Source organism: Amblyomma maculatum, chromosome 1, assembly GCF_055883805.1.
Source record: "Amblyomma maculatum isolate TAMU_Amacu chromosome 1, ASM5588380v1, whole genome shotgun sequence".
Lineage (NCBI taxonomy): Eukaryota > Metazoa > Arthropoda > Arachnida > Ixodida > Ixodidae > Amblyomma > Amblyomma maculatum.
The window spans coordinates 429,505,716-429,531,842 of record NC_139344.1 but is presented as its reverse complement, the minus strand read 5'-3'; the positions used below and the strand labels follow the sequence as shown (position 1 = coordinate 429,531,842).

Below are 26,127 nucleotides of genomic sequence, written 5' to 3'. Positions count from 1 at the left end.
AAGAATAGGCTCGAAATTTGAAGGTCTTATTGGTTGCACTAGATTAAATAATCAGGTACAACATACCTCACTCAGTTATGCAAGATACAACAGTGCACCACTGTTTTATGTGCAACAATTGTCTCTGTGTTTCAGCATTGTGACAGCTCTTTTTAATTAACAGGTCAGAGGTCCCTATTGCTCATCAACAGAAAGGTAGACAAAATTGTGTATTTTCCAAAGCAAAATGAGCTACCACGAATTGAGGCAGGGTTCAAGGCACTATCTGGCAATGACCGCTTTGACGGTTTTGTGGGAACAATTGACGGCCGTCACATATGAATTGAAGCGTCCGAGTCAATTTCTACCGACTTCAAATGCAAGCAGTTTGTGACCACCGTGGCATACTCTTGGATATTTTGGATGGACACCCTGATAACGTTCATGATGCCAGAGGGTGCTCAGGAATAGTCCACTATACACTGGCAGCATGCCCTCCTCGGCGACTCTGGCTACAGCAATTTGACTGCTCCAGTAAGCATAACCACACCATACAAGGACACACAGCCCCATTCAGGTGCGCTTCAACAAAGCTCATGAGAAAGCAGGTAGCATTTTTGATCGTGCTTTTTTTTGGTTAAAGAAGGGCTAAAGCTCTGGAAGTGTCAGTGCAAAAGGCACCAGATGTTGTGGCTGCTTGTGCTGCAATGCACAATGTATGCATGCGAATGCATGATGAAGCTCCAGAAAAGCTCCCAGATGATACAAAAGCCTGACAACTTGGGTGATGACCAAGAACAAACGAGCAATAAAAGAGAGGCCTCAGAATTCAGAAATCACCTAGCTGCCAAGCTTTCCTGCCCGACAGCAGCAGTAGGTGATCATGATTACCATACTGTAATGTAAAATTCGATCAGTGACACTGCACACAAGAAGCCGTTCAATTTTTTTTATTCTTTCATGTTTAGGAGTAAAAATATTGCACTATCACATTCCAGAATTATCACATTTGGTTATGTTCACGTTGGACACAGCATCAGATCGCCTGAATATGTGACTAACTGTTTGTATTCGCATTCCCATGTCACGGTAGCTGATTTTACTTCTTCGGCAAACACCTCTAGAAACTTATGGTGTCTTGACTGGTCACTCCCACGATCCGGTTCGGTTTGGCAAAGTGAGAGCCGCTCTAGCTCCGAGCGCATAGCGAGACCGGTCAAGCCGAATTGAATGGTCAGCAAGGTTTGAGAGCTAGCGAAAGCGCAGGAAGCAGAAAAAGGATGTAACTTCCGGAACCGCCACACCACAGGGGGGCTGCCGCTGCCACTGGTGTCAACGACAGCAATCACACAGTCTGCACTCTGCACCATCCACGCCGCCGTCGAACCTGTATCGCTGTCCCAGCTGTTCTCCCTATGGCTCAAGTCAAAAAAAAAATTGAGTGTCTCGTGGTACCACTCTGGATATGCCGCGGCAGCTCATCAATGCCCCGAAAGCCCTTCACCGGCCGAAATCGTGATGTTTGCTATAATGGACGGTAAGTTCGGGCTTACTCGTCTTCAGTACGGACAACGTGGTTTGGCGCCTTTTCACAGCTTTCACTTACTGGCGGCAGGTGTGGGGGAAAACGGACGGCGCAAAATAGCTAATCTGCTCTCATACAATAATATTTGGTCTCGTGTGAGTGCTTTCAATTTCGTTTTTTGCCTTTCCCTCATGCTCCTACCATGCGCACTGCAAATTTTGTAGAGACTCAAAAAGGATGTTCATGCAGTTTCGCCTTTGCATCACCATCTCCAGAAAAACTTCGGTGCAATTTGTCTGCCCGGGAATAAGTAACACAATTATTTGTGCGATTGGAATAAGCCTTCACCAAAATAAAACTGACGCGAGAAATTTTTCACGCAGTCAGCACAAGTGACCTAGCAATCGATGCATTCAATCAGTGTTCATAATTACCTGTGTCAGTTGTGTAGCATTCAGCATTTACCTCGTTAGTCGCTGCGCAGCACGCTCTTTATTTTATGTTGTACTGATTTTTCTCTACACAGGGGAAGCAGATCGAACAACCCCTGAAGTTTTGGATGTGGCCTCAGAAAAGGAGCAGAGAAAAAGTGCTCTCAATTGGGTAGTTTTAGTTCACAAATGATACTCAACTCACCTTTCAGAATGCATTTAAATGCTGAATGAGTGCGTACACTAATGACAAAGCCAAGTTGGCTACCCTGCATGCATTCAAACAATTTGTCTGTCAGTGTTGGGTTTTAGTGGTGCGCCTGCATTCTTATTTTTATCCACGTACCTGCAAAGAGCATGCATTCATTCATTTGGCCTGATATGGTGAATATGCTTGGGAGAAAAAGTTCATATAGTAAGCATGGATGAAAGCATATGGATAAAATAATGGCTGCTTGTTCAGACAAGCTCGAGTTTCACGTTTCGCTGCATTACAGAAAAGGTCTGCATGAAGCTAAATGTCCATGTACAATGAATATTGAAAGCATTTGAATAGCCACTCAAACTTGTGTGACTTTGTAGTCAAAGGCTTACTTCACTTCTTTCTTTTCCAATGCAGCTGCATGGGATGAAAAAAAAACGAAGTTGCTGCTGGATTACTATGCACGCTATGCTAGACAAGTGGGTCCACTGAAGAAATTCTGCAGCAAGCGTGCAATGTTTGAACAGATTTCATGCGACATGTTCGGTGTTCTGGGGATACACCGCACTGCCGTGCAATGTGAAACACGGTTCAAAACTGTTTCGAAGCGCAAGAGGAATGAAGACAAGCATAACAACACGTCAGGCAATTCCCGCTGCTGCGTTGAATATAAGGAAGAATTGAATGCCATCAAGGCTCTGGATGACAGTTTGGAGCTGGAAGTGCTGCGCAGTGTGGACACAGTGATGCACAAAAAAGCATCTCACAATAAATCAACGCCTCGAGTCTGTGAGCACAGACGTCCTGCAAAGCTCGGAGATGAGCGACGAAAGCCTGCCCTTGACATCATCTCCCGGGAGACTGTTCATTGAAACTGAGCACAGATTCTCGGGACGACGAAGAAACAAAGAAGAAAAGGACTGACCGCAGGATGCGCCCAAGCAATACGAGAATTCAACATATGCAGCTGTTCTTTGAACAGATGGACAAATTGAACAGTGAGAAAGGTAAAAAAGGAAGAAAGAGAAGAAAGGAAGGAGCAAGGACACCGGGAGGTGCTAAAAGCTCATTCAGAGCACATGACACTTTTTGCGCACTAAATAGCAGAGCAGTGACACTCAGTGAGTGTTGATTAGAGTGTCAGACGTCGCTCAGTTTTGTACATTTATTTTGGCCTTCTGTTATTGATGTGCCATTATTAACTGAAAAACTGAACGTATTTTTGACGTGCAGAAGGATGTTTAGGTCAGGTAGTCAAGCCTCACTTAGCCTCTTCCCTCATTTGGCGTATTTGCAAAATAATGCACTTGAGGTAAGCCAGTTCCTTTTGTTTAGAGCTTGCCAAAAGTTGTTATTGGATGTAATTTTCAACACAATAAATTGTATTTGATCAGTTGCAAGTATGGAGTGCTCTATCACTTGAAATGGTAAATGTGATTTCATGTAAGTGTGGGGGTTTTTTAATTTTGCTTCTATTATATTATTGTAGGTCAACATTGCAGGCAACGCAATGGTTTAAAAGTCCGCAATGAGCCACCTTCATGCACACTGGCCAACAGTGGCAGCAAAATTACAATTGTGAGGAAAGTCCCTTTATGGAAAAAGGTCGAACTCAAGGTGGATGGCCCTATAGGCTCCGTGCAGGAGTAACTGCGGCGTCAACGAGGGCGCCCCTCGCGGCGGAATGCGATGAGCTGGCGGGAGACGCCCGCGCGAAGCTCCTCCGAGCGTGTGTGTTTGTGTGCGTCGGTTGTGGATTGCGTCAGGAACATGCCGCGTTCTAACGTGAATTGCTGCGTTGTGAATTGCCATAGCACTTACACGAACTCGCCTGGAACAAGTTTCTTTAGGTTTCCAAGCAAGCCGTACGAAGCGAAGCGACGGGAACGCTGGATTGCTCTTGTCCGACGACAAAAGTGAGTCGCACCAGCATCCTACGAAATGTGCGCCGCTCATGTGTTGTTGCATTCATTTGTTTACGGTTCAGGACGCTATGATGGCTCTCTTTACATTACTGTACGAGATACAATGCATTACTTTGACAGCCATAAGCGAAGTTGGAATGAGACTGCCTGTTATTCTCCTTAAACTCGTAACAAGGCTGTAAACATTACCCGTTGAATTTAGAGCTTATAATATGCAATTTTGTGTACATCTTAGCGTTTGCTCTGTTGCACGTAGCCTTAACTGGCCTGATGTGTTCGGCTCGCGTTATTTTTATGTTGTTATTGCGGCTCCATCGTCGCTCAGGCGTTAGGCACTGGACTTCTGTCCCGAAAACGCGGGTTCCGCTCCGCCTGCGGCAGCAGCGTTTCGATGGAGTCTGGCACAAATAGTTCTACCTCCACAGGTGTCTGTTTGTCGAGGTGTATGTTGATTGAGAAGGGTAGGTGTTTTTAAACACTAAACGTGTGTTCTGTGCGATGTTAGTGCAGGTTAAAGTATCTTAGGTGGTTTAAGTTAGTCTGCAGACCTCCACTACGAGGTGCTTCATAACACGTGTCGATTCGAGGCGCCCGACCACGCAGTTTACGATTTATTTCTTGTGGTTGTTGCCCACACAAGTTATTTTGTCCACAGCAAAGACGGCGCGGGCTGGCGACCTACTCCCTACACAAGGATCTGGAGTAAACACTTTGTGGGCGGTGTAAACGCAAATGAAGAGGGGCATCCAGCCTACTACCCCTCCATATTTCCTGCTACGTACAGGGCAGCACTTGGGCCACTCTCTGAAGACTGGTATGTCAGGTAAGAAGGGATCCACATTAATATTATAACAGAGCTCTTTGCCAGTTACTGAATATAATGTTATATTTTATGTGTCATTCAACTCTATTTTGACTAGATGAACATTTAAATCGCTGTTTAGCTTGTAAATGTACTCCAATCCCACTAGGAAAAGAACAAGGCAAGAGCAAAGGATGCTGCGGTGCAAGCAGGCTGCTGAGGTGCATGGACAAGCAGCTGAAGCGGTAATGAAATTCATTTCTGTGTTGATGAAGTCTGTTTTTTTTTCAGTCTCCTTTTGTCCATCGCCCACGTTTCTTGTACAGCAAAACTAAAACAAAAGTTAATTTATTCATTCATTTACATTTCATAGGCTGCTAATGTACAAGAGCAAAATGTGGAGGCCATAATTCTGGAGGCTCAAAATGATGGCAGCGGCAGCAGTCTTGTGGCTTCTGACAGCAGTCAAGGCGCTCAGTCTGATTCTCCCCATAGATTTGTTCACTTAAGAAAGCATACCCTATGTCAGAGTTGAGGTTTAAGGCCCGGGTCCTGTTATTGATTAGTAATTGTTTTTTTAACTTATTGCTTCCAGGTGTCAACAATGACAGAAGATGGGCACTCGTCCTTCAGCAGTGAATTCACCTTCACTTCTGAGTTGGCCGATGGACATGTGTCATGTTATATTAGTCACAAGAGGGTGTGCACTACAGGCGTGGGAAGTTGTAGCACTATATTTATTGACAAAAGCTGTGGGCCTTTATATAAACAACCCATTTTTGCTGGCTACAGCTCACTTACCGAAGATGAAGAGAAGTTTCATGCTTTAACAGCTGTCAGTTTTAATGTTTTTGCACTTCTTTTAAGTGTTTTGCCACCCATGAGGAGGGCTGTGAGAGAGTTGTGCATTGAGGACAAACTTCTGTTATTTCTGATGAAGTTACGGCATGGCGTTCCATTTTCTGTCCTTGGAGCTCTTTTTGATGTGCACAGAACTACACGAATCTTCAAGGGAATGCTCTTGAATTTGAATGTGGCCACAAAAAGTTGCGTCTACTGGCTGTCACGAAATGTTATTCAGTCAACTATGCCACCTGCATTCAAGGAGCACTACCCAAGTTGTAGAGTATTTATTGACTGCACAGAGCTTGAAACTGAAATCCCAAATGGAGTGGAAAAACAGAACCTATGGTATTCACATTACAAGAGCAGGCATACAATCAAATACCTAATTGGTATTGCACCCAACGGCCTGGTCACTTTTGTCTCAAAAGGATTTGGAGGCTGGACTACAGATTCAGTGGCAACTGTTGAGTCCGGATTTCTGTCATTGCTAGAGCCAGGGGACATGGTCTTAGCAGACAAGGGTTTTCCTGGCATAAAGACAGGTGTCGGTACCCAGAAAGCGACATTGGTAATGCCACCATTTGCTAGTAGTCAGCAGTTCACTGAATCTGAAGTAAATGCAACATACGAAACTGCCTCAGTGAGAATACATGTTGAAAGGGTCATTCAACGACTGAAAATATTTGATATCACACATAAGATTCCGTGTGAACTCACAGCTTATGCAGATGCATGAGAATAAATTTTTCGTGTGCGTACACTCGATGTCTCGCGTCTATTCATTGAAACGTAAGTAGCTTTCTTTTTCATTTTTATGCCAGGTTTATCGCCATTTATGTGAGAGTAGGCCCACAAAACAAGGCCACTCCAAAGGGTCAGAAAAAGGCCACTCCAAATGAGCTGATAAAGCTGACCAAGAAGCAACGAGAGTTGATCGAACTCCTATCTGCGACCTATTCTGGACGCCTTGCACCATGAGAGAGTAGCCCTGTTCTTGATATATGTTAAATTTAAAGCACGAGAATGCGAGTAGAAAAATGTGCGGAAATTTTACCCCGCGTAATAGGCGCACCCCTAACTTTAAGCCGAATTTTCTGAAAAAAAAAGTGCACCTATTATGCGAGTATATACGGTATTACATGCATGGTGAGCCCATACCGAAAGCAGATACAGCCAGCAGATCGCGATACTTGGGAGTATGTTACGCGGCTTCGGGACTGGAGAAAGCTCGAATTGACACGGAGGTGAAGGACCTGTTGGCCAGGGTATCGAAGGGGCCCCTGAAGCCCCAGCAGCATCTGGTCATGCTTAAATTCTACCTCCTACCGCGGCTTTATCACCGGCTTGTACTGGGTCCTATCTCGGCAAAGCTGCTCCTAAAAATTGCCTCATGTGATCCTCGGTCTGCCGCTGGCTAGTGCTTCCACACGACATCCCGGTGGGGTTCCTCAACGCGGAGGTGAAGCACGGTGGACTAATTATCCCTAGCCTGCGAACTTCAATTCCAGGCTTATGCGTCCAGCGGCTCGAACATCAAAGAGACTCCGACAGCCTGTTGTATCGGCAAGTAGCCGCAGAAGAAGCCTATGTGGGGCACTGCTTGGACCAAGCCATGCGGCTCTCAACGTACCGAAAGGAAATAAACACAAAAAAGGATTATCAGGCAACTTGGAGAGACAGTCTCCACAACAGTGCTGATGGGAACTCACTGAAGGGATGCAGAAGTGCAAAGGGGAGCACCCGTTCGCTGGGCGAGGGATCAACCTTCCTTCGAGAAAGGGAGTTCATTAACCTCTTAGATTCTGATCAATGCTCTCCCGATCCTTGAAGGCTTCGAAGAAGCTGTGAGGCCAGTGTCAGATGCAGAGCCGACTGCCTCGCCGACGAAAGCTTGGGGCATGGCCTGGAGAAGTGCCACCGCAAACATCAAGACGTGATTGTGCAGTATGTGGCGAAACGACTGCGAGACAAAGGAATGGAGGTCATGGTAGAACCGATTTACAAGACCGATGTAGGTGATCGGAAACCAGACATTGTCCTTTAAATAGAGGGGCAGTGGTGGATTCTGGATGTGCAGGTAGTTGAGACGAAGGCACCGCTGTAAGTATGTTACACCAAAAAGGTGCAGAAGTGCAGTGAGCCCTCGATCGTGGCCCTGGTGCAGGGGAAGAGCCCTAACAAATTGAGAGTGAGGAGTATCACGGTGTCCTATCGGGGATTTTGGTGCAAGAAATCAGTGGACACACTGAGACTTAGGCCTTAACACAATGATTTCGAACTACTGACTGTCCATTGTCTGCATGGTGGGCTTAGGGCATTCTGGGGTGCATATATGCCACAGTTTTTGCAACTCTCTTTTTACGTTAGATGAAAACTGCTGTTACCGCGCAGTTCACTCAGCTACTGCATTTTTTGTTTGCACTGGACATGTATGGTTTGTAATAAAGCTTTGAAATTTTCTATTGTATATTTTAATTGGAGGAGTGCATGACAGCCTAAACTTCTGGGGTAGTGATTTTCTTGTTTTATTACCTCATTGTGAGTTTTGCACTTGAGTTCTTCAAGAGCCATTTAGCCTCCAAAGAAGCTTATTGAAAATTATGTCTGTTTTATGATAATTAGCATCGAAATAAAAATGCCATTTTCTCAAGCTTTAGTATTGGGTTGCACCCCAACACGCCTTACTTAATTATCAGGGCATTTATCAGGAACGGTTTTGGTTTCGAGCTCTCTGAGCACGAGCGCGCCATGACGTCAAAGATGCAAGCATGCCACACGAGTGCCTTCTGCTGGCAAGACTGAGGACATGCACACACAATCTAATGACGCAATACAGAATGCTGGAAATATTTTGTTTTATCCTTCTTTTCAGAGGGGCAAAGTCCATGATCCGACCCGCTCTTTCATCCGGTCTGACATATTTCCCGTGTGAGAAACTATTTACCTAATATGCAGCCTCTTCACAAATTGAGCCATAAAAAGCTGCGCTATACTAGTGCGCTGCATCTTGAAAATTAACCCACTAAGCGTAACTATGTCCACTCAGCGTAACTATGCCGAAGAAAGTTGGCTTTCTTTGCGTGCGCGGTCACAAGATCAGGGGTGGTGCTTGTGCTGCCGCGAAGCTGGCGCCGTCTCTCGATAGTTAATGTTAAACCCCCAATGTTGGCGCCATTCCATAACTAGAGTAACTACCGCGAGGGAAAGCCGACTTTAAAGGAGACAATGGGAGATCGTTCCCCACAACTTCTCTATGCAGGCCCCATTGATCTGAAGTTCTTTGCTGTACAAATCTTGGCTAGCCATTCTTTATGCATCTCAGTGAATAGATTTGCAAAAGATGTGCATGGATCTCGTCACATGAGCTATAAACATTCATGGGCCGATTCATCTGGCAGACGATGTCCTGTTACATGGTTGCCTCGACACAGAGTGCTTTTGCTGGGGAAAGCTTATTTCATAGTTGAAAAAGCTGGTCCAAGTGAAAGAAAATCCCCTTGAGGAAGTTGCAAACTGCATTCATAAGATGAGGTCTGGTGAACTCTTTCCAGCAAAAGGAGCTGCATCCTCCTCTAGTGTGAAGTTCAAGGAACTGCATGCAGACGGCCCACTGCCACCAACATTCAAAGGTCCTGGAAATCGTGTAGCAGTGTTTGAAACATTCAGATTGAAGAGCAGCCTTGATGACAATTGCTGTATGCTTTTAAACAGCATAATACTGGCCTCCAACTTTGTGTTCGACAGTGATGGTCAAGACGTTGTAATAAGCCAAGTTTCAGTCCTCAGAAGTTGTTTTGCGAGACTATTATTCCTTCTAAACTAGACATTCTTGTTGTTCAGAACCTATCTCATGTTGCGGCATAATGCCTAACCGACACCTCCTCAGTCCCTATGTCCCCGATCGAAGACTCTCTCTTGAGCGTGTGCAGTAATCCACCGAACGCTCGTTTCAATTCCAAATTCATATTTCCTGCCTCGGGAAGTCCTACTTTCTCTACCGTCTGGAAGACGGCACTTCTAGTCAGGCAAACACAACAAAAAGTGCATTCAAGATGGCATCTCGCGGCAGAAGCGTGTGCTGGCGTCTTCAACATAATTATTTTTTTAAATCCCGTAATATTCGCTGGCACCTTGGCAATGACCCGAAACAGAGAAATGTGGCGCTTCAAAAGACCAAGAGAACTTGAAGCCGAAAGTGACGAAGAGGCACAACTAATTGCACCAGAGAGGGGCAAAATTCTTCCTCTGCCTCTGCATGACGGCCGGACGTATGACCATGACGGGACAATTCACATAGCAACAAAAGCTGGGATCGCACAATGATGCCGGAAAACCGGGCTGCACTCGTAAATCCAGAGTAAAATGCATGAACTGTGGAATATTTGTTTGCAAAACCGAAATTGCTTTCTGGACTTCCAGACATGTTGAGTCCCACAGTCTCCGATTGGGGACAGCCACATTTCATTACTTTTTTTTCTTACCAGAAAATTTTTTTTCCTGTGCATGTTTGTGTATAGAAGGGCCAAATAACAAATAAACAAGTTTGAAACAAACTGCACCGAAACAGCTTTCTCGGGTCTGAAGAAGTGCAAATATGTCCTCTCCCCATCATAGCACACCTGATATGTATGTTGTGGTACCACTTCTTCATTCAGAAGACTGTATATTTAGTCTTTGGAGGGTATCACTGTTGCATCCAATGTCAGAAAACTTTCTTGATTTCTGTGAATTGATACAATATGTCTGTAATCTGTGCAATACAATACGCTTTGATTTCAGTTTATTTTTACAGGGCAGTGTTTACACTTCACCTAATACTCTGTGCTGCTGTAGATTAATCTTATGTATTTGGAAAGTCAACTCCATGTTCTATGTTTTAAAACAATGTGAAATGTTTTATAAGGCATGTTTAGAAGATATACTTTGTTACTGCTCACAAAAGCATGATATCAAGTGAGAACCAGTGGGGTGGCACTAACGACTTTCATCGACTGTTGTACCCACAAACTGGGTTGATGGAGAGGACTACTTGGGGCACGTAGGTTTTCTATTCCTGGATTTTTGCTTTAAACGATCCACGACGGTCAAAACAAAGGGACTGCAGCCCAAAAAGCCCCAACACGCCTTACTTAATTATCAGGGCATTTATCAGGAACGGTTTTGGTTTCGAGCTCTCTGAGCACGAGCGCGCCATGACGTCAAAGATGCAAGCATGCCACACGAGTGCCTTCTGCTGGCAAGACTGAGGACATGCACACACAATCTAATGACGCAATACAGAATGCTGGAAATATTTTGTTTTATCTTTCTTTTCAGGTGTTGTACAAATAATTTCTCAATTCTGGCCATCATTGCTGTGATTTCTACTCCCATGCCGTGGGTTACATTGAGTTTGTTATTAGGTCTTGAGGATGGGGTAAATCTTGCTTGAAGCATCTCATAAGCATTATTTAGTAAGTATCCAAACCCCTTGTTGTGCACCTCATGGCTGCCTAAGCGAATAGTTCTCACCTTTCAGATAGAGGACGTGGCAAGCAACGGAAACTTAGTTATATCAAGCAGTAAAGAATGTGAAACTGAGCTTGAAGGAATGCCTTGCAAGCTGCCAAGGTAAATCTACGATGATGGCATTAACTTGTAATGCTAATGTCCTTTGAAAGGAGATTGCATTGCCCACCAGGCTCACAACCTTCATCGGACTTGGCATTGCCGTCTTCAAGTGAGCCGCCTTGAAATGCCCAGCCCCTAAGTGAGCTGCTACCAAGTGAGCTGCTTTCAAGTGAGCCACCTTCAGATGTGTCGCCTTCGGATATTGCAACTTCAGATCTGCCTCATTTGCACCTGCCACCTTCAAATCTGCCACATCTGGATGTGCCACATCCACATATCACAGCAGCTGAGCAAGCACATATCAACAACTGCTTTGAGTCAGTAGACAAATGCTGTCATGCGGTGGTACGTCCAGCAAGAACCTGTCAAAGTTCGCAGACTGAAAAGGATACAGCTATGCTGTCCAAGGGCATGTAGACAAGACCTCGAATGACTTCTATTGGTATCTTTCTCTGGTTTCGCAACAAATTATTGTTCCCCCTCCAAACACACAATTTCATGCAGAAAGTGGATGCAGTCCACGGTGAAATGTGGTCTCTAGTAACTAAGATGCACTCACGATTCCCATTAATGTGTATTACATAGGTTAAGCAGAAAAAGAGTGCGAGTTCGTTGTGGCTGTTGTGTACCCGAATGAAAAGGAACCACTTTTTCAGGATTGATTTTGAGGAGGACACCGTGGACAGCTTCAGTGTAAATGAGGTTGATGACCTAGATGAAGACTACACAGTCCTTCAGATATGATATGGGTTGGGTTGGGTTTTTTTGGCACATAGGCAACTATGGCCATCATGCGCCAAACACTAGGTTGCTGAGCTTCTTTATGAGTGAAAATGAAAAGTTTAGAAAATTACAGCTGATTTAGAATCCCTAATTCTTTAAGAAAACTAAAAACAGATGAAATTTCAACAAGCGGGTTGTCTCCTAATAGTAAACAGGGGTGGAATGGGATGCGTTCATTATAGAATGGAGCAAAATATTTTTTCCTTAACTGTTCAAGTTCTGTGCACGAGATCAAAATGTGGTTGACGGTGAACTCACCTCCACATTCTTCGCATAATGAATTTTGCTCTTTTCTCAGTAAGAAATTGTGTGTCAAGTGTGTATGTCCGATTCGAAGACGGCACAAAATCACCTCATTGAAGTATTTGTTCTGTGTACATGATTTCCATTCTCCTACTATGGGTTTTACTGTGTCTATCAGGCTTATTTTTACTAACTTAATACAATCCTTGTAGGGAATTGGTATTTTCGTTATTTCCTTAGTTCGAGCTTGTGCAGCACATGAGTCGGCTACTTCGTTACCATCTATCCCGACATGGCTAGGAACCCAGCAAAAGATTATGGTTTGGCCTTGCGTTGTGATTTTTTCTATGCCGTGAATGATGTTCCCTACTAATAGGCTCAACTGCATTTTTAGAATGTAATGCCGTAAGCACACTTAAAGAATCGGTATAGATTATGCTCTTTTCACAGTTCTGTGTTATGACACTATGTTTGCAGCATCATACGTGGGTGTTTGTAATGTCTGGTGATACTGCACAACACAAATTAATTTGCAGTGTTTCATATCTATTTTTCTATTCACAAAATTTGTAATACTTGTTTCAGCCATGACGACCAAGCCATGCTCCCACTAAACCCGAAGCACAGTCTGCTTAGTTGAGGTGAAGATATACTGTTTCAAACCTGCTACACTTGCCTTGCAACATGCGGTTGCACTTTAACATGCATAGGCAGATTGGTGGTGTATGCACAATGCCCAGCAGGCCATATATATTACTGGAAAAATCAAGAGGTCGTCAAGCAGCAGCCTGTCCTAAAAGTGCAGCTGTTTTATTTTCTGGTAATAACCGCACAGCTACATTGAGAATGCTGGCTTCTACTGGAATTCAAGTGATTAGGCTAAGAACGTTCTTCAAGGTTCAGCATGATTACCTCTGGCCTGCCATTGACACAGTAAACTTTCTGAATTTGCTTTTTCATTCAGCCATTAATTGCAGATGAGATGCTTAGCGGTGTGAAATTCCCTACAGGTTTTGAAAGAAGAGCAAAAGCAGGTCTTTGAGGATGCGTCGGGCAGGGAACTGAAGCTTGCCGGAGATGGGCGGGCCGCATCGCCCGGTTAGAGCACGTTTGGAACGTACACTTTGCTCTTTTGAAAAAGAACAAGGTCCTGCATTTTGAACTTGTACAGGTTTGTTCTAAACAGCCTTCATGGCCTGAAAACTTGGTAATACCCACAAAAATTCAGTAATCACAATATCGCTTCATGTGAATGTGTAAATGCCTGCATATATATTGCCACTTTAGAAATGCAGCTACACCTGTGGCATCATGGCCGAGCGGTTAGCAATGTTGACTCGCAACCGAGAGGACCCGGACTGAAATCCCAGCACCGTTTAAAATGTTTATGGCAAATTTTTTCTAAGTGATGTCATTTGATTGACAGGTTGAGTGTGACACTTTCTGTGGATGCCTGCATGCACTCATGAGCCTGTAAAGGCTTTCATCTTAATATTTTTAAAGGCCAGAGGGGCCATGGAATTCACTGTAAACTTCTTTTCGTGGCAATAGAGTGCTGCTTCTAGCTGTTGTGGGAGCGCCACGACACCACTACATAGTAATATTTACCGATGCATGAAGAGCTCATGGTAACACTTCAGTGTGCTTTGACGAATAAGCTAACTTGCCGACTGTATATATTTAGTCAAGTTAACGGCACAAAACGTTAAGCACTGCATTTCATTTGAGAAGGAAGTAGGTTTTTCATTTTGTTATTTCATGCTAAACGCAGCTGTTATTTTTTTTTCTAAATATTGCACAGCAACAGCTTCTGAAACTGCTGCACAGCTGATGAAAATCGTGAAGCTTTCAAGGATGGTGTGCACACCTCGTGTGCAGTTTTGCCTTGAAGCTTGAAGCCAGCTAATAGCGGCTAATGGCTTGGAGATGGCTTATAGCCAACCTGCTTGGCTAAATTAGCAGAGAACTAGAGATCTTAAAGATGGCTGTGTTTCCTAGGTTTCTCCTTGTGGTTTCTCTTGATAGCTATTCCCCTGTAGCTGTATTTCTTATTGGGAGCCTTTCACATGACTGTCCCTTTTAACTCATGTCAGCGTGAAACCTGCTTTAGGCACTCACTCATCATCCACACTGGCTTGCACTTTTCCTGCTGCTTTTTTTTTTTTCCTGTCAAGGAATCACCAGTTCCAGGTTCATAGAAATTCACACCAAAGGAAATGTTTCACTCCTTACCCTGTTTCGTTCTGCTCTCATCGCTGCCTTTTCTTTTTCGAAAGCAAAAGGGAATTTAAGTCCCATCAGTCACGATTGTGCCAACCCGGTTATCAAAATGATGGCTCAGCTAGCAAACTGAGGCTCCTTTCAACCCTTGTTCAGTTCTTTCATAATCTGCAAATAGAGAGGGTAGCTGCAACCGAATGCCTGTGCTGCTACCAGCTGATATATAGGCACTTTGGAAATATTAGTTTGATATTTTATTGTACTGCATGGAGGGAAATGGTACACCCATTATTCCTTATCTCATTCTTTGCACAGAAGCCACCCTAATGCTCTTTGTAATGTATGTGTTGAAAGCACAGTTTATTGACTTAAAGAGCCCATTTGATTTTCCTATGCTAACGATGCATGTCTGTAGAGATTGCCTCTGAGAATTTAAGCCTATGTTTTTTCAGAAATATTACACATTTTATTGCCATTGTGCTGAGTTGAGAGAATGAGGGCCATCCTTTTTGCCGTTACCTTTTTTGCATTAGACCTACCTTAACATTGCTTGCAGCCTGGTGACGAGTGGCGAAATACAGATGGTTTCTGCAATTTTCTAACCTTAGCAATTATTTGTATTTGCTAAAGCCAGTTTGCTTTCAGATATGTACCAAGGCATCAATGCCTTAGCTTCTTGTACAATGATTTTTAATATTCAGTTACTTAAAGCACTGAGTAAAATGAATTTTATGTGGCTACCATTCGCACAAACTTGCAGTTCTTACATGACTTCAACATGCTGATCAAGAAGGATGGCAAAGAGGCAGTTGATGGTTGGTTGGTTGGTTTGTGGGGTTTAACGTCCCAAAGCAACTCAGGCTATGAGAGACGCCGTAGTGGAGGAATCCGGAAATTTCGACCACCTGTGGTTCTTTAACGTGCACTGACATCGCACAGCACACGGACGCCTTGCTTTTCGCCTCCATCGAAAAGCTGCCGCCGAGGCCGGGATAAATTGGCCTTAACCCATTTGTCGCAGATCTACAACATCCAGTTCCGCACACTGCCGTTTGTGAGGATCCTAATACATAGTTAAAAGTTGTCCATATTACTGTCAACTGAGGGTTTTTCATTCTACCAAATTACCATTGTGGCCGCTTGGGGGCCAAATGTCTTCTCTTTTCAGTTTGCAAAATGGCAGCACCCTCGTCCGCATGCTCCACAGACAAGGTATCGTAAACTTTTTTTTATGAGCAATTATGTGAACCTGCACTGCTTTTTTTCACTTACTGTAGCGGGCAGTCTAGAAACTTGTGTAGAACGTAAGTTTCCTTTGCACTTGCTCTGTCCGAAAAGATTTTTTTTTTTTCATGTGGTGTGTTGCATATGTGCAACACTGGGCAGAAAATGCCATACTTTTAGCTGTTGCAGATATGCAACATTGTTCTTGTGCACAACATGCGTCCTCTGTATTTTGACGTGCATTTATATATTTACCGCTAACGCCTCTGCACCGATATTGGTGTGCTCAATTTGCTTTTTCAACAATTTTTCAGGCATCCACTGCCATTTCAACGTCATTGTTCTATTCCGTACCAAAAGAGAGGCCCAAATGTTTTCTTCATGCAAACCTGCTGGATGTAATCGACACTAATGAGAGTGATTTTTCTGCTGATGAGAGAAGTGAAGATAAGTGTCTGGAGACAGCAGTGACGAAAAAGAGGACGACTCAACTGTGGTTGACGAGGTTGAAGCAGAAGTTCCGAGCACGACAGTTTCCTGCAGGTGATGCAATATCACAGGAAAGATGCTGCGTCTGGTTCCTATGACGGTACTTCGGGTGCTTCTTAACGCACTGCAGATCCTCAAAAGGTTTCGGAATTGTCTGTAGACAATGAGAACTGTGTTCATACCTAAAAAGATGGGCGCCTCGCGGGCTGGAGACTTCAGACAAATAACAATGTCTTCAGTAATAGTGAGATTACTTCATCAGATATATGCTGGCAGGATACTGAGGGAAGTGAAACTTGATGTACATCAGAGGGCATTTATCCCTGTCGATGGGTACACTAAAAACATCTTGATCCTTGCTACGGCACTGGAGGTGGCCAAAAGCCGAATCCGGCCGCTGTGCATGGCATCAGTGGATGTGGAAAAGGCGCTTGACAGAGTAAACATGGCAGTCATCCTGAGAGGACTCAGGAGAAAAGAGATTGCTGAGGAATTCGTAGGATACATAGAGTCGTTCTACATGGTGTCGAGTACAGTGCTCACCTATGGTGATAGTATACTAGCCAAGCCTACCGTAGGGGTGCGGCAAGGCGATCCGCTATCCCCACTGCTGTACAACTTAGTAGTGGATGAGTGGTTGGAGACTCAAAGTTTGTCAAAGCGACGGTAGAGGTGAACGCCACGGCGTTTGCCGATAACATCATCGTTATGGCACCTACGCCCGAAGGGTTGCAAGAGCAGTTGGGTAGCCTCGAAGACTTTTTGATCGCAACTGAACCCCGCCAAGTCGCTATCCGTCACCCTGTTACCAAGTGGGAGAAGGAAGGTGGTAAAGCTTGATACCACTAACACCTACCGTATTTACTCGCATAATAGGCGCACTCGCATAATAGACGCACCCCCAGTTTGTGTGCGAAATATCAATTTTTTTTTATTTCCGCGCATAATAGGCGCACCTCGAACTTGGCACTGAGATCAATGCTGTATTTACACGATGGAAAGCCGACGCGCCTGCCTCAAACTAAGGTGAAAAAAAAAAACAAAAACAAAAATAAACGCACTTAAATTCCCCAACGCGCGATGCCGCATCTGAAACCTACTGTGAATGAGCCCGAAGTTTAGGCAAACAACACTCATGACGATGACGGCAAAGTAAGACAGCTTGGAGGAAGGAAACAAAGTTTTTTGCTTGCTCCATGCACGACAGTATCGGTTGTGATGGCCAAGTACAACAACAAGTGGACCGTCAAAAAAAAAAAAAATCAACGGCTGAAAAAAGTTATTCCGTCAACTACCGATACCCCCCTAACTGCCGCACGGAGAATGTATGCTTTACGCTACCTTCTCTGTGGGAGCTCTGAAAGCTGGGAGACTCAGGGAAATGAATTCCAGGAGAGGAGGAGAAGTGTCTTATCCATTTGTTTTTCTCTGGGAAAATCGCACGCAATGCCATGGCAATGCTACGAGTGACGTTGGTCAGGGGCGATGCGACACAAGCGGCAGTGTCATCGCCATCGATGCGCATTTTAGGCAAGGTGCAAGGCGGCGCAAGTTGCCATCTGACACAAAGGGTAGACCAATTACCATCTATCCATTCTTCTAAGGGGCCTCGTTTCGCCATTTTGCAAGCAGCGTGCGGTTAGGTTTGTCGTGTGTGCTACAATGGGTAAGTATGGGAGCTACACGGCTGGATTCAAACTGAAAGCTGTGCTGTACGCAGTGGAACACGGAAACCGTGCTGCAAGCAGACATTTCAGTGTCGGAGAAACCAGCGTTCGCTACTGGAGAAGTCAGCAGGAAAAACTTCAAGCCACCAACAAGTCACGACGGGCCTTACGCGGTGCGAAGTCCGGAAAGTATCCGTAAGTGGAGGAGGAATTGGTTCAGCACATTCGGCGCCTCCGACAAGACTGTTGTGCCGTGTCCCTCGAAATAGTGCAGACGGAGATGCGTAGAATTGCCCGAGCGCAGGGCATCGAAGCCAAAGACTTTAACGCAAGTTCCGGGTGGACAACGCGCTTCGTGCGACGCCATGGGCTAACCCTGAGGAGGCGGACAACGTTGTGCCAGCGCTTGCCCTCGTCATATGAGGACAAGGTGGTGGATTTTCACCGTTTTGTGATCCGGCTCCGACAGCAAAAATCTTCATTTTGTCGCAGATTGGGAATGCAGATCAGACGCCCCTTTGTTTCGACATGCCAAGAAACACCACAGTGGAGGACAAAGGTGCACGAAGTGTGCTCATTAGAACATCTGGCGCGGAGAAGCAAAGATGTACTGTTATGCTAGCGGTAACAGCGGATGGGCACAAACTACCGCCGTACGTCATTTTTAAAAGGAAGACGCTTCCTAAGGGAACTCTCCGTCAAGATATACACATCAGGATCCAGGAGAAAGGCTGGATGAATGAAAATTTGATGCCCCGCCGGGGTGGTGCAGTGGTAAGACGCCCGACTACTGTGCCAGAGTACCCGGGTTCGAACCCGACCTCGGCGGCTGCGTTTCGATGGGGGCGAAACGAAGAGGCGTCGTGTGCTGTGCGATGTCAGCGCACGTTAAAGATCCCCAGGTGGTCGAAATTACTCCGTAGCCCTCCACTACGGCTCCTCTTTCTCTCTTTCCACTTTCACTCCCATCTTCCTCCCTTCCCTTACGGCGCGGTTGCGGTGTCCACAGAAATCAAGTGAGACAGTTACCGCGCCTTTCCCTTCCTATAAATAAATAAGAGTGATGCTGGACTGGATAAAGACGGTCTGGGGCCGACGGCCAGGGGGCCTGTTGTATCCGGCCATGCTTGTTCTGGACAGTTTTCGCGGACACCTCGTGGAAAGTGTTAAAGCGAAGCTGAAAGAGCTGCGCGCGGATATTGTCGTGATTCCGGGAGGCCTCACATCTGTACTGCAGCCTTTGGACGTGTCCTTAAATAAGCCTTTTAAGGACAATGTTCGAAGGCTGTACACTAACTGGATGGCTGGAGGGCAGCATCAGCTAACTCCAGGTGGCAAAATTAAGAGGCTGCCTGTGGAAATGTTGTGCGATTGGATAGTGGAAGCCTGGAGAGAGATCTCTGATGATGTCATCAGAAAAAGCTTTAAGAAGACGGGGATCTCCAACGCACTAGATGCGAGCGAAGATGAGATGCTGTGGAACTCAGACAAAGAATCGGAATCCGAATCTGTATGAGTAGAGCATTAGTGCATGTAGAGAATAAATTTTTCGTGTGCGTGCACTCGATGTCTCTCGTCTATTCATTGAAACGTAAGTAGCTTTCTTTTTCATTTTTATGCCAGGTTTATCGGCATTTATGTGAGAGTAGGCCCACAAAACAACGCCACTCCAAAGGGTCAGAAAAAGGCCACTCCAAACGAGCTGATAAAGCTGACCAAGAAGCAACGAGAGTTGATCGAACTCCTATCTGCGACCTATTCTGGACGCCTTGCACCATGAGAGAGTAGCCCTGTTCTTGATATATGTTAAATTTAAAGCACGAGAATGGCAGTCGAAAAATGTGCGGAAATTTTACCCCGCGTAATAGGCGCACCCCTAACTTTAAGCCGAAATTTCTGAAAAAAAAGTGCGCCTATTATGCGAGTATATACGGTATTACATGCATGGTGAGCCCATACCCAAAGGAGATACAGCCAGCAGATGGCGATACTTGGGAGTATGTTACGCGGCTTCGGGACTGGAGAAAGCTCGAATTGACACGGAGATGAAGGACCTGTTGGCCAGGGTATCGAAGGGGCCCCTGAAGCCTCAGCAGCATCTGGTTATGCTTAAATTCTACCTCCTACCGCGGCTTTATCACCGGCTTGTACTGGGTCCTATCTCGGCAAAGCTGCTCCTAAAAATTGCCTCATGTGATCCTCGGTCTGCCGCTGGCTAGTGCTTCCACACGACATCCCGGTGGGGTTCCTCAACGCGGAGGTGAAGAACAGTGGACTAATTATCCCTAGCCTGCGAACTTCAATTCCAGGCTTATGCGTCCAGAGGCTCGAACATCTAAGAGACTCCGACAGCCTGTTGTATCGGCAAGTATCCGCAGAAGCCTATGTGGGGCACTGCTTGGACCAAGCCATGCGGCTCTCAACGTACCAAAAGGAAATCCGCACAAAAAAGGATTATCAGGCAGCTTGGAGAGACAGTCTCCACAACAGTGCTGATGGGAACGCACTGAAGGGCTGCAGAAGTGCAAAGGGGAGCACCCGTTCGCTGGGCGAGGGATCAACCTTCCTTCGAGAAAGGGAGTTCATTAACCTCGTAGATTCTAATCAATGCTCTCCCGATCCTTGAAGGCTCCGAAGAGGCTGTGAGGCCAGTGTCAGATGCAGAGCCGACTGCCTCGCCGACGAAAGCTTGGGGCATGGCCTGCAGAAGTGCCACCGCACACATCAAGACGTGATTGTGCAGTATGTGGCGAAACGACTGTGAGACAAAGGAATGGAGGTCATGGTAGAACCGATTTACAAGACCGATATAGGTGATCGGAAACCAGACATTGTCCTTCAAATAGAGGGGCAGTGGTGGATTCTGGATGTGCAGGTAGTTGAGACGAGGGCACCGCTTAAGTATGTTACACCAAAAAGGTGCAGAAGCGCAGTGAGCCCTCGATCGTGGCCCTGGTGCAGGGGAAGAGCCCTAACAAATTGAGAGTGAGGAGTATCACGGTGTCCTATCGGGGAGTTTGGTGCAAGAAATCAGTGGACACACTGAGACTTAGGCCTTAACACAAACGATTTCGAACTACTGACTGTCCGTTGTCTGCATGGTGGGCTTAGGGCATTCTGGGGTGCATATATGCCACAGTTTTTGCAACTCTCTTTTTACGTTAGATGAAAACTGCTGTTACCGCGCAGTTCACTCAGCTACTGCATTTTTTGTTTGCACTGGACATGTATGGTTTGTAATAAAGCTTTGAAATTTTCTATTGTATATTTTAATTGGAGGAGTGCATGACAGCCTAAACTTCTGGGATAGTGATTTTCTTGTCTTATTACCTCATTGTGAGTTTTGCACTTGAGTTCTTCAAGAGCCATTTAGCCTCCAAAGGAGCTTATTGAAAATTATGTCTTTTTATGATAATTAGCATCGAAATAAAAATGCCATTTTCTCAAGCTTTAGTATTGGGTTATGGTCCATCCGACCCGCTCTTTCATCCGGTCTGAAATATTTCCCGTGTGAGAAAGTTTTTACCTAATATGCAGCCTCTTCACAAATTGAGCCACAAAAAGCTGCGCTATACTAGTGCGCTGCATCTTGAAAATTAGCCCACTCAGCGTAACTATGTTTGAACTTAATATACAGGAAACGAAGTCTCAACTAGACACATTATATAATGAACAGCCAGCCTGTTTGGGGTGGATACCAACAACAAAAGTGGTGAAGATGTTGACATAAACAACTCTAATGCAAACGAAACACAAGTGGCAATTTTCCAAAATTATTTGCAAATTAGAGAACAATATCACCTCAATGCTGACAACCTCTAACACCTGTAGCATCAAAATACAACCACAAATGGCTTTTCAGGGGCCCTTTAAGAATGGATGCTTGTAATTATTGTTTTCAAGAAGATTGTACAAATGACATCAGGAATAACACTTCCATAATGTCACAGTCCAAGAGAGCAGGAACCAGTTCAGGATTCCCCCCCCCCCCCCCTCCCACCCTTTCCTTGTGTCAGAGCGAGCCAAGTGAAGGACGGGGCACACTGCAAAAAATTACTAAGCTTGACTCGGCCTTTTTCAAGGTGGTGACCCATTTAGGAGTGAACACCAATGGAAATGCGGGAACAGAAAACCACGTTAATGACATTGTGAACAATGTGCCGAAGTTGAAAATGCCTCTACCGGAGGCTACCCATGACGCAGAGGGTTCAAAAGGGAAACTGGGATTGAAAGAGAAACAGCAGTGAAGTTGCAGTGCCTGAAAGGATTGACAGCTCATGGACTATAAAAACGGAAATCAACTGCTGGTGAGCAAAAGTACCCATTGCTTGAAAAACTCATCAAAGCCCTCCTGTCTCGCTGGCATGGTAATGCAGATGGCGAGAGGGTTCAGTAAATAAGCATCTGCTTAAGGGCCATGCTTTTTTGTCTCCTAATAGCCTAAATGAACTGCGACAGGTTAAGACGTATTTGCAAAGGTACAACGGGGATGCCACCAAAGTACCCCTGTCACCTAAGCTGCTGCAATGTGTAAAGAAGGCAAGAACATGTTATGCACATAGGCTTGAAAAGGAAAGTGAAGATTCGGAGGAGACGAAGCCTGCAACCACACAAACCTAGCCCAATGCCATTACTTTGGAACGACTGAAAATGTGCTTAAATGAAAAGGCTGCGTCATGCCATGCATTACTTAAATGCGCAGAAAACACCATCTCTACTGGCTTGACTCAAAAGAGCATGGAGCAGGTCCAAGGTGGGCCACAGTTGTCAGCTGAAGGGAATGCGAGCCTGGCTACTGCACTTCTCGAGCTTGACGAATTGAAAAAAAAAAAAGGAGTAGCAAAAGCTACTGACCGAAAGAACTTTCCATGTTTTCCTTGTGCAATATGTGTAATAACGACTTTTTTGTATTTGTTAGAGTGTAAACAAGACATGCTCAGATGGTTTGTGTAGGCATGTCTAAATAGCCAAACTATATTTTTGACACAGCCCTGTATGTCTAGTCCTCCTGTTATTGCCGACAGCACAAAATTTTTTTCGGCATTCATAGTCACTTTTGTATTATGTTCTGTTTGCCACATACCATGGTTTCCTGCAGTGAGCACACGAGCTAAATGGCTGCGCTAGTCTGTCTTGCATTTTCTCTAAAGAAATACTGAACAACTGCGCAGCAGTAATAAGCTGCACCAAATGCCATGCATTTACTTTTCTCTTGTTCCAAATGATCCAAAATGCAAAATTATAAAACTGCTACAAAATGCTAATGTGGCTGCTCCTAAACTGCTACAAAACAGCCTTTTTTCCTGCTCCAAAAATTCCTCCAAATCTGATTGGCTGGACCACCACAAATTTGGTTGGTTGGTTTGTGAGGTCCCAAACCTCACAAACGTCCCAAAGAGACTCAGGCTATCATGCGCCAAGCACAAGGTATATTAAGTTTTTTTTTTCTGAAGTTTTAAGATATCACAGGTTGTTCAGGAAAAATGTTTTTCTAAAAAACACATGAAATGTCTACAATTGCATTCTCTCCTCGGAGAAGTGATGGATGGAATGGTATCTGTTCAGTGTAAAATTGAGTAAAATGCTTTTTTCCATAGCTTTTTGAGTTTTTTACATGAAATTAAAATGAGATTTATCGTCAGCCCATGTCCACAGTGCTTGCGTTACTTGCATCATACATGTGACCCCAAGCACATGTGTTGTGTGTGTGCTTTTGAGGTTTGAGTCAGACAAATGAAGCAGAGGCAACTGGCATGTGTGTGGAGTTGCACGTGAAAGCCACCAACTGCTGTGCATGTTTAGCGAGCTTATTTTAGAAAGATGTCAGCGCCTCTGAGCTTTGCGTATGCTGTGTACAAAAGCAATTCTGAGCTTATTAAAGCAGGGACTGAATGCGAGTGTGCAAGTGAATCAGGAGGACTTGACCACTTGACCTCCACTCCCAAACTGCCAACAACCTACTGCAGAAGGTCTGCAGAAAGTAAGATCAAGTATGCATAAACCCAACCAATAATTCATTCACTGTGAGCTCCCCGTTGCAAGAAAGGGCCAGCAAGTATGTCAACCTTCAAAACTTGCAAATACAAGACCAAATGTACCAGGTCAGCGCCTACATGACGGCCCCGGCTTATGAAGAACACAAATTCAAGAACATCAAAAAAATATCACAGCCAGTTCACTGCCTGCCACAGGCAAGCACTTCATTGCATATTGCCAAAGCTAGGCTAGAATTAGCAGAAAACAGACACATGACTCACAGTGCCATAACCTGCCGAAATGATCTGAGCTCAGAAAGAGTGCCTTGACTTCGAGCTAAAGGTAAGCAGTCAGACAAGGCCAGCCAAGTGCAGTCAGAGCACCCGATTTCAACCAACTGAATATATACTGTCGCCTGTTGGACTGCTGTGAAATAGCTAGCCAAAGGTATATACCATGATGCCCAGAAATGGAGACAAGAGAAGACGAAGTCAACGAAGAAGCGACTCATGCTGGGACTCGCAAGTGGACACAGCTGGGTCAGCGCCTCCTATATTTTTCAATGCCCGGCAGAAAGGCCTCCCGCAGCCCCGCGGACCCTCTCCTGTTACTCTCTCCCGTTCGCTTGATTTCGCCACCCGCGCCGCTTCTGGCTGACACTATGCTGTCGACGGCCGTCCCGTTTCTCTGCCTTCTCGCTCCGTTGATCAAGGCGTCGCTGGACGGGCAAGCTCTCTCCTTGCACGAGAAACGTCCACTTTGGTGCTTATCGACCGCGTTCACCATGCGATACTGCTGCGTGCCGACGTGCACATCGAGTGCGAGGAAGAAAGATGCAGGGGTATCCTTTCACGAGATCCCGGCTGACCTCGAGTTGTGACAACAGTGGATCAAGGTGATTTCACGTAGGGATTGGGAGCCAAATTCTACATCGAACTATTCAGTTGTGTGCAGCAAGCACTTCCAAGATCTCCGATTTTAAAGACAGTACCAAAATCCGCCAGTTAAAGAAGGGAGCAGTACCGAGTGTGTTTCCCTGCTATCCATCTTACAAACAGCCTGCACCTTCGATAGTGCGCAGTGACCCAAGCAGTCGCAAGCGCGCTTCGGGGCTAAACACCAGTGGCTGCTCTGCGAAGAAAAGATGCAAAACGACACTTTCGTCTGACACGAGTGGCTTAAGACGCGTTAACAGCGCTGCGGAGCCCGAAGACGTCTCAACAGCGGTCGCGGAGCCAAGTAGCACGCCATTTCGTAACACCGCAGCCCCAGCTTCGCCGGCCACGGCTTGTCCCCAGCTTGATGTCCCCATCGGCGAGGAGCACACAACACCGGCTTCTCTCCAGCCATTTGTGTTCGCAAGGCGGACGTTCGGAACGCAAACAGAATCGGCCAGAATGAGCGCCAACAGTTTTTTGCGTCACAAAAGGTGCAAAGAAAAGGAGCGTGCTCTTCGTCTCCAGGTCGCAAGACTGAGGCATACAGTCGACAAATACAAAGAGGAGCTGCGGAAATTGAAAGAGGATTGTAATGTGAGCTCTTTCCTGGTTGTCACTGCAGACGCCGAGCAGAAAAGTGTGAAAGCTGCAATTATTGTAGATCAGGTGAAAAACTATACCAAGAAGAGAGCAACATGGGGCGAGACAACTGTAAGGTATTGCATTGTTCTCAGGAACCTGTCCACCAAAGCCTATGAATACATACGTTCTGAAGGGCTTCTGCGTTTTCCATGCAGGAATACTCTGCACAAGTATATAGGTACATCAACTGGTGACGTTGGTTTCAGCCCTTTGGTGCGTTTAAGGCTTGAAGCAGAGCTGGCAAACATACCTGCAGAGCAGTCAAAAATGTGCAGCTTAATTGTCGACGAGATGCGCATAAGGCAGAGGTTAGAATATAATAAGCAACGTGATTCATTCATCGGGGATGTCAGTATGGGCTCCGATTTAAAGCACTTGGAACCAAGTGACAAAAATGACCACCTGGCAAACTCGCTGCTGTGTTTCCTGCTGTGCGGCCTAGCTGCGAATTTTAAAATTCCAGTTGGTTATTTTTTCACGAAATGCTGCAGGGGATCAGAACTCGCTTCGATAATCACACATGTTGTGAAGAAAACTGAACAACTAGGGTTTGAGATTGTCTTGTGGCCGACAACCACAAGATTAATGTGGCAGCAATGGACATTTTGTGCAAAGGGCAGATGCA

General features: G+C 45.4%; 2 protein-coding genes across 2 annotated transcripts; both read left to right on the top strand.

The window, feature by feature from the left end:
* The first annotated feature begins 5,382 nt into the window (after nucleotides 1-5,382).
* LOC146209353 (uncharacterized) lies at nucleotides 5,383-6,446 on the top strand. The gene has a single exon (XM_084599745.1). The coding sequence runs from the start codon at nucleotides 5,469-5,471 to the stop codon at nucleotides 6,444-6,446; it is 978 nt and encodes a 325-aa protein (XP_084455871.1). The 5' UTR covers nucleotides 5,383-5,468.
* A 13,440-nt stretch (nucleotides 6,447-19,886) lies between these two features.
* Nucleotides 19,887-22,193, top strand: LOC146209352 (uncharacterized). Its single transcript, XM_084580093.1, has 3 exons — nucleotides 19,887-20,139; nucleotides 20,256-20,539; nucleotides 22,029-22,193. Exons 1-3 carry the CDS (start codon nucleotides 19,887-19,889, stop codon nucleotides 22,191-22,193), a joined length of 702 nt encoding a protein of 233 aa, XP_084436219.1.
* The last annotated feature ends 3,934 nt before the right edge of the window (nucleotides 22,194-26,127 follow it).